This window comes from Ammodytes marinus (genome assembly GCF_949987685.1).
Source record: "Ammodytes marinus genome assembly, chromosome: 18".
Lineage (NCBI taxonomy): Eukaryota > Metazoa > Chordata > Actinopteri > Uranoscopiformes > Ammodytidae > Ammodytes > Ammodytes marinus.
In genome coordinates this window covers 22,132,504-22,143,796 of record NC_137222.1, presented here as the reverse complement: position 1 = coordinate 22,143,796, position 11,293 = coordinate 22,132,504, and the positions used below count along the sequence as shown (strand labels likewise).

The following is an 11,293-nucleotide window of genomic DNA, read 5'->3' as shown; positions in this document are numbered from 1 at the left end:
ACACACACACACACACACACGGACAAACACACTCACACACACACGGACAAACACACTCACACACACACGGACAGCGGAACAGGATGACTGAATGTGTGCGCGATTGTGTGTATGTGCCTTTGTGTCTGACTCCCTCTCCCTGTGTGTGTGTGTGTGTGTGTGTGTGTGTGTGACTGACTTTATTTAAAGACAAGAGGCCTTTTGTTTTAAGCCGGAGAATGGCTCTGAGAGACCAAGGCTGGCCCTGTAATTGGCCTACTTAGGCCCTGTTTAGCATGAGAAAAGCCCCTTCCTTGGCCCCGCCGGTGCCAAGCTAACTCTTGTTTTCAGGCCGCGGCGAAGAACCGATGCGCTGATCTGAATTCAGATTAGCCCCCCCACCCCACCACCACCAAAAAACACCCTCTGCCTCTAAGTACACGGCACACTAATTACTTAACGAGAAAAAAAAAATCAGTAGTGGTGGAGTCTATTTAAATGAGTTGGATGGAGGGAGGGGGGGCCAGGTTGTTTTTCACCCCCTCTTCCCTCCTTTCTAACTTTTTGTGCCACTTTAAAACCAAAAAAGAAGAAGAAGAAATGTGCCCAGACGCCACTTGTTGCTGGGCGAATGGTTGAACTTAATTAGCGGAGACAATGTGTGTGAGCGCTGTGCTAAAGTCTGAGGCTTAGACAGGCTCGCGGTTAGAAGAGAGAGAGAGAGAGAGAGAGAGAGAGAAGGGAGAAGTTATAGGATGGCTAAGATGATGGTCTCCTCGCCGGGCAGCATGAGGTAGGCTGAATGCCGTCACGCGCACTGCTTTCATTTAGTCGTTATCAGCCACGTTTAGTGGAAGATAGACGGCTTCAAAATCCAATCCAAATATGAGCAGCTTTTTTTTTCATTGGTTTGTCTAAAACCTTCAGTGACAGTGATGTGTTGTATATAGAGATATCTAGTTGGTCGTTTTGAAGCAATTTTGAGAATGAAAAGCAGCTAAAGCGTCACTGTATTATATTGTTTTCAAATAAATGTGTATCTGTTTAGCTCTATCTATCTATCTATCTATCTATCTATCTATCTATCTATCTATCTATCTATCTATCTATCTATCTATCTATCTATCTATCTATCTATCTATCTATCTATCTATCTATCTATCTATCTATCTATCTATCTATCTATCTATCTATCTATCTATCTATCTATCTATCTATCTATCTATCTATCTATCTATCTATTCATCTTATTTATTCAACACTTGGGTTAATTTCTAATAGTTAACTCAAGACAGTTATTTGATTGCAGAGTTGGGCACTTGTTGAATGTAGAACACTGTATCCATAATTAAATCTGGAATTAATTATATTATAAAATATTTGTTGCCAAATCAGATATACAGTATTGTAGAAACCGCTGTTCAGAGTAACTCCAATATCATGTGCACCTGGCCTTATATTATTCTCAACATTCCAACTGCAAATCCCAGCATTCCATTCACCTTTCCGGTCGGCATGCCTGATGTGAACTCTTGAATATCCATAACATCCCATCGTTGCATTCATTATCCTAGCTGTTGTCAATACTCCAACATTAGTACGTATCTCAGGTATTTTAGCATGACAGCTGTGTTGATTGTCTGATCTATGTTGATCAGACAATCAACATAGAACTTAAACGGTGAACTTTAACGCTCAAATTGTCCGAGCTGAATATTTGATCAATTATCTTCATTATAATGTCTATTTCTCCTTTACAACCATTTTTTTTTTACGGCCATTATCTCAACATTATTATTTTTCCAATACTTATATCATTTGATTTCTGTTTCTGATACATTTTGTCCTCAAAAACCTGTACACAGTATGTTTTTAAATTTATAAAATAAAATAAAAGGCTGCATCCAAAGTATGTTCTGTAAAAACGTTGGACACTATTATGTTGTGATATTGAAATAATTATTTTTGCTCTGGTTTCATTCATCATCTCGATTTTTGGTTTTCAAAGTGATGCACATGTTCGCATAATGAGTTAGATATTGCCATTGATATGACATATTTATTCAAATATTTCTGAAAATGTATTTTATTAATGTAAATTACTGGCACAGTTTCTATATGAAATCAATAATTTGTTAAAAAAGTCCCTATTCACCTGCAGGTGTTCGCATTAAAATGTATAATTTTTTTTTTATGTTTCTGTTTCTGCTTTTCCTTTTAAAAAAATGGTTCTTAAATCGGCCCTTAAGTCACAAGGTCACGTGATTTTAAAAATCTCTCTCTCTCTTTTTTTTTTCTTCCCTGTCTGTGTGGATGTCTCTCTCCCAGTCCATACACGGTGGTGAGATGGGTTTGGGGAGCCCCGGTGCCGCGTCACCCACCAAGCCTGCCGGACAGTACTACCAGCACTACGGCTCCAACCCACGCAGGAGAACACTGCCTATGGACAACATGGGTGAGACGCGCACACATTATACACACACACACACACACACACACACACACACACACACACAGACACACACTTAGACAACACACAGTAAAGTCAAAACTGAACTGCTTTCTCCATACACAATGTCTTCGATGAAAGGAGAGGTTGACTCAAAGCGTCATGGACATTTTCAGGCCTATTTTTAGTATGCATCATTTGAGCATGAAGGGAGAAATCATTAATTATACATTTTCAACGCATATATACTGTATAGCTTATATAAAATGTTACTTTATGTGCTCACTTGCCAGTTTAAAGGGTAGCTACAGTATGACGAATGAGGTCCACTCGAATGGTAGAAGGAGTTACTAAATTGTAAAAAAAAATACATTTGTTTTATAAATCTCCATACACCCGTAGAGACAATTCAGGGCCCCAATTGTGTTTGTATGGAAAAATAGCAATACTGACACACACTTTAAGATACACACACTTTTGATTTATACAAATTCCTAGACGCAACAACAATTGTATGACTTCTTGGCTTTTTTTTATTCTAAAAACCCAAAATATTATAATATTTCATGACAGGTTTTTTTTTTCTTTCTCTCTATTTGATTGTGATTTGTCTAAATCACAATGTTTTACTCAATGATCTAAAACCCAATTGAATGATTTGAACCTGACAAAACTACAATATATACGACATAAAGATTAGATTTACATTATGTGCAGTGCCTTGAAATTATTTTCCATTTGTTTTCATTTGAATTTTTAATTTTAAGGCTTGAATGTTTCAGTTTCTCAATAGACATGAGTGACAAATCCATTCCAATATTCTCATCATTAGCTGAAGTATAGCAGCATTTCAATACCACTGTGATGATCCGTCTGACCCAGAAACCTTTTTGGAGTTACCATGGTGAACTATTTTAACCTAGACTGATCCCAGGTCACATTCTCTTTTATTTCTTTACTTTTCCTTTTTTTTTTAAAAGACGAGCTTTGTGAGTGTGTGTCAATGTGCACGTGTGACCATCCTGTTTGTCTGTGTATGTTTGTGTGTTGGAGGGGGACTTAAAAAAAATCCAGGGAAGTCTTATAAAAGGCAGGACAATAGTGGCTGCGCTGTAGCCTTGGTAGTGTTAGCCTTGAGACACACACACACACACACACACACACCAACAGCCCGGGCCAATTTCCCCCCCTAAAAAACGGCACTCTTTAATTTTTCTATCAAAGTCTTACCATTTTGAAAGGCCCGTTCTCTGGATATATCCTTGAGAGAAACCCTGAAAAATAATATAAACATATCAAAAGCGCTGCCCTCCTTTCCTTTTATCACAAAAATCAACGCATCTTGTTGCCTTTTTTATTTTCTGTATTTTAGTATGTGTGTGTGGCGCTCATTTGCAGTGAAAGCTCTCTTTAAATGTAAATGTATGGTCGGCGGTGTTAAACAGTGTCCCTACCCTTACCCTCCTATTCAGGATGATCGATTACATTCAAACAAATCAAACCAGCGCCTCCTTTTTAAAAAGAAATAAAAGCCCTCTTGCCCCGGATAAAAATCTCATGTATTGTTTTGTTGCTTTTCTCTTTCTCTTTCAGAGGTTCACACAAAAAAAGTGCGGAAGGTCCCTCCGGGCTTGCCGTCCTCAGTAAGTGAACATTTTTTTTTTGTATTAATTCCGGGGTATTATCTGTGTTTCAAATGTATGTCAATGAGGAAATAAAAATGGCTGAGGTTGCTCCTGCATGTTTGGAATGGCAGAGCTGGGGTTGTTTTGCTACATGAAGTTGTTGAAAAGCTGAACACACGTTGCCAGGTTGTGTGAATGTGTTGTACGTAGAAAAGCTACACACGTTGCCAGGTTGTGTGAATGTTGTGTTGAGATGAATGTGATTCTGCTGCCGGAGTCGAGCTGGACCCAAACAGCTGCTGGGTTTCTGTGGTCGGTTATTGTTTTTTTGTGCCAGAATGAATTATAATACATTTTGAAAAAGGCAATAGTTGTTCTAAATGTAAAAATATATGGAAGTAAATATATGTCAATATTTGATCTGTCTTTTGGACTTGTCAAACTCTTTGAACAGACATCTTAAAGGATAATCAAAAAATTGTGAAGTTGTATTAAAACAAAAGTTGCTTTTCCAAAGATGGCAAACTCTGGCTTTATCCAAAATCTAAATATAATTTTTTTTAAAGAGATGCAATTGTACACATAATTTCTTAAATATTGCCAAATGTTCACATTTATTCAAAGACAAAAAAGTATCCAACTGAAGAATTATTATTTTTAATGTGAGTAATCCCCTGGCAACGTTTCATGATAGTATATTTGTGTTAAAAAGGTTACTCAATTCACCTGCAGTGTCTCGCCTTAAGTATCCGTCAGCCAGAAACAGATATCTCACAAGCCAAACTATTTGTGTAAAGGAGGTTCAGTCCGTGGGCAAAAACATGTCATTTGAAAATATCACTTCCGGTTCACTTCTCAGTATTTTGGCTTCCTCTCTGAGCTGCTTGAACTGACCCTACACAGCTGCTGTTGTTGTGAGGCCCTGAGCTCAGCTGTAGTTTTACCTCAGCACAATGTTTATTTTATGTCACCTTTGGGGTGTTTGACTGGTCTGCTGCTTTACATGTTTAGAATTGATTAAGGTGACTGCATTTTTTTCCACATGGCTGACCTGAAATTGGCATTTTGTTGAGCTTATAGTACAATACGTAATTTAGTTTTGACTGTAAATTGAATCTACGTGTGTATGGGGTTGGTTGACTGTTGATGAGCTGATGGAGGATGTGGGTACTGGGTATATATCCTCAGTGCTCATTAGATATATTTCTGATTTAGACTCTGAGGTGTTTAAACATGTGGAGAGGTGTTTTTGACCTCACTAATGACCTGTTAACGATGGCTGAATGTACGACGTGTCGGCTGTCCTCTTTGGCTCGGCGGGAGTCCTCTTTTCTGTGGCCTCGCACCGCTTTGTCCCCCAGCTTCCTCCTCCCTTTCCTCTGCCTCTCTGTGTGTCTACACAGGCCCGGGGGGAGGGGGGGTGTGCGTGTGTGTGTGTGATTGTGTGTGTGAGGGGGGGGGGGGGGGGGGGGGGTAGGGGGCGGACAGTGGAGCAGGGGGGAAGCGGGTTTTTTTTCAACAGGTCTTTTTCGTCCTTTGTGTGTGTGTGTGTGTGTGTGTGTGTGTATGTGGATGAGAAGTTTCCTGCGGGGTATAGACACATGCCCTTTGTTCAAATACCCATACTTCCATTCTATTTAGTATGCCAGAAAAAGATTTAGGATGTCCCAATACATGCATGTCAAATGCAGTATGACAAAAATACCAGGATGCAGTATGGAAACCAGCATGCTTTAGTATATAGATAAAGTAAGGGTAGTGGAACGCAGGGATGATGTCAATAGAGCCATAATGTCATAACCATCCAAGGCAGACATACCACAAGCTACCTCAGGGTGAATAATAGTGTGTGCTCCATATGACACAAGTTTGTATGATCACGATCTCTGGGAGAAAAACTACTCTACCCACAATCCTAAAGTGGCACAGCTAAATTTGACTGTCCGGTGGCGTCGATGTCAACCGGAATAAAAACAAAAGAAGAAAAAAATCTGTGTATATGTTTTCGAAATAATATCGCTAAAACTTAATTTAAAAATGTATTTAATATTTTAATGTGAATTCCAGACCTGGCATATAACCTAGTCTGAGTGATGATCATTTGTAATATCCTAGTATCTGATGGCTGGAGTGACTGCTAATAGAGTTTGAACTATAGTTACTATAGTGCTATTAGTTACTATTTTATATTCAATGGAGATATAAAGAATAAAAGCCTCTGCCTTGGTGCCATAGTAAAATGCAGTCCCTCTATGCACATGATCAGCAGCACTTTGTACCAGTGGGAGCCGTTGTGTTTTTATGGCCGGAGCAAAAGACACCGAAGCCTGCAGCAGTCAAGATCATTCAACCGTTCAATCCGTATCAACTTACATTTTGTAGACTCCATGATGCTTTTTCCCAAATATGTCTTTGGAGGAAATAAAGGTGAAAGAGAAAGAGACAGGGTCCACATTGTGTGTACCTTGTGTGGTTAGCTTGAGGCTACCACAACACATTGATTTAGGTTATGGAAAGATCATCAATTTGTATATACATTAACAGATGGACATTGTTTTGGGTATTCCAAGACCACCATCTTTTCTGAACTTTAACCAAGTATGTATAGTAAACCTTTGACTGCAGCCATGTGACTCAAGATTCATATCAGTTCATTCAACAACACTTGACATCACTATAACTGACAAACCCCATATGAGTTGATACAGCATGGTGGAATGTTATATTACTGAAGTGTTATGATTGAAACGAACACATAGCTCAAAAAGAATTATGCAAATGCGTTGAAATAACTATGTTCAAATAACACGATAATGGTCGGCTGACTTAACATGATTGATTTAAATGGAATACATGTGGCCGTGATAAAATAATGTTTATCCAATCAATACTTTTTGGGGAGCGTGTGCTGTACTAGAGCGTAAACACTACATTCACATGTTCTTTGGTTTGGGCTCTCTGCATACTAGCATGGCCTTGATGTCCTCTCTCTCTCTCTCTCTCTCTCTCTCTCTCTCTCTCTCTCTCTCTCTCTTTCTCTCTGTGTGATGTGAATAATCCTGCCGTTCACATCAAGAGAAAGGGAACGCATAAAGAGAGGACAAACCTGCCGCCTGTGAAATGGATAGAAGAAGAAAATTGACGGGCTCTTTTCTGCCCGCCTGTTTGGCACCAGCATCATGTTGAGAGAGAGAGAGAGAGAGAGAGAGAGAGAGAGAGAGAGAGAGAGAGAGAGAGAGAGAGAGCAGAGAGTCAACTGAGAGCTTTGTTCTGTACGTTTCCAATTGGTGACGTTTTTAAAAAAATCTATATTTTAGATGTCTTTGAATAGCAGCAGTCCAGGTTATGTTGAGTGGTGTGGGTCACTTTTAGCATCACACACAACACATTGGATTATTTGTACTTTGTTAATCCATGGTTCCAGGATAGGAGTTTGAAGAAAAATAGCCGACAGAAGGTATATAGCTAACAGTTAACTAACTACTGTACATTTATTGAATAGTAAAGGCTTATTTTGTTGTAAGCTGATTGACATTACTAAGACTCAAAATAAATATTGTTCTTCTATTCCAGAACACAGGTATGTGCTTCTAACCATTCATAAACACATGCTGTAAAGATCTGGCCAAGAAGGGGAACAATGTATTTCAAATGACCCTTGATGGCATTCTCTGGTGTTTGTTTAGTGGCTGTGTTCAAGATCGATAGAAAATAGACACTGTATGATTCCAACAATGGATTGTATTTTTTGATTGCGAATTGTTATTATTTATAACTATAGAAATCAAATGTGAAATTCAGATTGAAGCTTTTCCCCCGTCAGCTGCTTTTGTTTGTGACTCGGATCGTTCTCATACAGGTTTTTCAGTGTGTGTGTGTGTGTGTGTGTGTGTGTGTGTGTGTGTGTGTGTGTGTGTGTGTGTGTGTGTGTGTGTGTGTGTGTGTGTGTGTGTTTTAAGGCCGAAACATTTTTTTTTCTCTTGTTTTTTTCTAATTGTCCGGCCTCCAAACCTGCTGCCAACAGTCAGCGACGGTATTCATTCCTGTTCTAAGCAGCTGACGGAGCTGTTTGTCGACATATTATTTTTGTTGCCCCCTTTTGATGTAGAACATTTGAATTCTTCACCCTTGATGTAAGAAGATCATTTAATTTATTGACATCATATCAGAGGGTCTATAGGAACAGCTTAGGAGGATTTGATCTGGTCTAAATGTCAGTGAATTTCGTTAAAAAAGGAAATATTTTTGACATAGTTCTGAATGGATGACAACATTGAGTTGAAATGCTCACAGGAATCATCATGTTTTAAACTGAATGTTACTGCTGACATGAAATAACACACACATACACATACACACACACACACACACACAAACAGACACACACATACACACATACATACATGCACGCACACACATACACTCACACACACACACACACACACACACACACACACACACACACACACTATCTCTCTGTCGCTCTGCCCAGTCTGCACCTGCTCTGGGTACAAACACAGCTTCATAGAGGAATGCCTTTAATGTAAGTATATGTTAGTGTGTGTGTGTGTGTGTGTGTGTGTGTGTGTGTGTGTGTGTGTGTGTGTGTGTGTGTGTGTGTGTGTGTGTGTTTGTGGTTGAGAGAGAGAGAGAGAGAGAGAGAGAGAGAGAGAGAGTGAGTGTGTGCTTGGTTCTACGGAGACACACAGAGGGCAAAAACAAAAGTTCTCTTTGTGAGAAAATTGGCTATGGGAAAAAACACACACACACACACACACACACACACACACACACACACACACACACAATTATACATTCAAACATGCCCCAAATTTAGCAATAGCAAAATTTTAGAATGCATTTTTGCAAAGGAAATTTTTGGGGGGGATTTTGCTCCACATTTCTTACTTCTTACTAAGGAATTTCTCAATAGCCAGTGACAAAGAACACAACTTTGAAAGATTTTTTTATTTTATTCAAAAAATAATAATGATCCCCTGAGAGATGTTTACAATCTGCATTAAGGGATGTGTGACCACTAGGGGCAGCGACATGACCTAACTGCCCCTTTAGATGAGCACACTCCTGGTCTGCTTCTTCTGACAAAGATGGGATACTGTGTTTTGAAATGGCGTTAATTAGCAGTTGGTGTCTTAATACTCAGTGAAATTGTAATATTTTAGAATGAGTTTGGGTTGAGGTTTTAGGACCTCTTATACACGGTACTATTGAGCTTGATTTGACCTCGCGACAACATTTACTCTGCAGAGATTTTAAATGTCAGTATAAAAGTAGCATTCTTTGCACTGATGGTCCTGTTTGCTGTTACATGTCATTTATGATCGTCAGAGGAAAAATTAGACTGTTTCAGATATATTTAAAAGTTCTTCGTAGCACTACCTCCAAGGGCCTATTTAATTATTTTTCCAACTTTCTTGATGATATTTATGATTAATTCAGTGCCAGTCATTTTAGTGTGTCTATACTTACTTACTCCCACATATACGGCCTGTGTACACACTTGATTTAAAACTTAATGTCTTTGTCTGTTTTTCTTCCATCCCTCTTTCGCATCCTCTGCGGGCCATGGGCTCATTCATTCCCCCCCCTCCCTCCTTCTTCCCCCATCCTCCGCACTGCAACTTTAGTATGGTTGTTTGTCAGAATGGACTTTGCTGAGTTGATGATTTACTTTGAGAAAACAATTAAATGTCACTTGAGAGAGGATGAGTGTGGGATGTCTTTGTAATCAAGAGAAAATGAGGCATCAGTTTGCTAACATTAGCAGGTTGCCGTCTAGGCTAGCTGTCCTTTTCTAAAACAGCTTTATTATTATTATTATTATTTTTTTTTTACTTGAGATATCGTAAAAAAAAGTTAATTTGTTGTTGAGGCTGATAGAGTCGTCCCGCTCGTCCCAAGAGGTTTGCTAATGCCGAATGAATAAACAACAAAACACACACACACACACACACACACACACACACACACACACACACACACACACACACACACACACACACACACACACATATGTATCAACATTATGAAGCCATTATGATAAACGGAAATACAATGATTCTTATGTCACACATCAGTGTGTTTAATTTTTCTCTTTATTTTGTCGTCTGTCTAATGCTGTTTTTATTTTTTGTTCTTCACACACGCACACATGCACACACGCGCGCATGCACGCACGGACACACACACACACACACACACACACTCATGATGACACTGAGACACTAATTAAATGACAAAGTTTTGAACATTCTTACAGGAAAGGGTTTCATTTTATATATTAATATTTTCAACTTTACTAAAGTGGGACTTGCTTATACAGAATGAACAAATAAAGAATCAACCCTGATAGGACTCAATGTGATGTGTTCCTAATTGAAGCTGTTAATTATCACAACATTTTTCTTCCATATAGCCTATGATGTCATTTTCAGATATATTACATATGTGTATAACTCCAAGTTTAAACCTGAACACATTTATAAGACATGACTGAGCCATACAGTATATATAATGCTCTGATGAAATGATGTATCACCTCTAAAATACATAGAAAGCATTACAGTCAAGTATCAATGAGTATTGTGTCAAAGAAGCAGATTCATACTGATGAGAGACTTCATTTAAAACAACTATAACATCTCATGTTCACCTGAAAGTCCTGCTTCAGTATCTTAGTTTGATTGTAGAGGATCCAGAGTGGAGTGTTCAGTTAGAAACACATTTCATCATCTCTGACATTAGTCAATTCAAGAAGGACTCCTGTTCTTTTGCGTTTAATTTTTCAAACCAGACCCCTAAAAAGGTGGAATATTTTCAGACCCGTGAACCGATTAAATGCTCTCAGCGATCCGACCGGAGTCGATTGTGGTCCCATCTCTCCCCCCTACCCTCTCTCTCTTTCTCTCTCTCTCTCTCCCCCTCTCTCTCTCTCCTCTCTACTTCCATCTCTCTCTCTCCCCCCCCGCCCCTCTCTCCTCTCGGCTCAGATGTGGTTTTGTTTAAAGTCGACAGCGTTAATTAAATTAAGCCAGGTCTTGCAGAAGGCACAGTAGGAGAGCCGGCGGTCCCCGGTGGGCCGCGGGTGGAGGAGGGATGTGCCTGTGCGTGTGTGTGTGTGCCTGTGTGTGTGTGTGTGCGTGCGTGCGTGCGTGCGTGCGTGCGTGCGTGCGTGCGTGCGTGCGTGCGTGCGTGTGATGGGGTGGGGGGAGTAGAGGAA

At 39.4% G+C, this 11,293-nt stretch overlaps 1 protein-coding gene across 3 annotated transcripts in view; it reads left to right on the top strand.

Annotated features, from left to right (window-relative positions):
• The window catches only part of tcf4 (transcription factor 4), a 209,879-nt gene that overhangs the window by 119,739 nt on the left and 78,847 nt on the right, over positions 1–11,293 (top strand). For all 3 annotated transcript variants that reach the window (XM_080046963.1, XM_080046964.1, XM_080046962.1), the window contains 2 exons: positions 2,308–2,434; positions 4,022–4,071. In XM_080046963.1, coding sequence (XP_079903089.1) covers positions 2,308–2,434; positions 4,022–4,071 — 177 coding nt within the window. The remainder of the gene's footprint in view (positions 1–2,307; positions 2,435–4,021; positions 4,072–11,293) is intronic.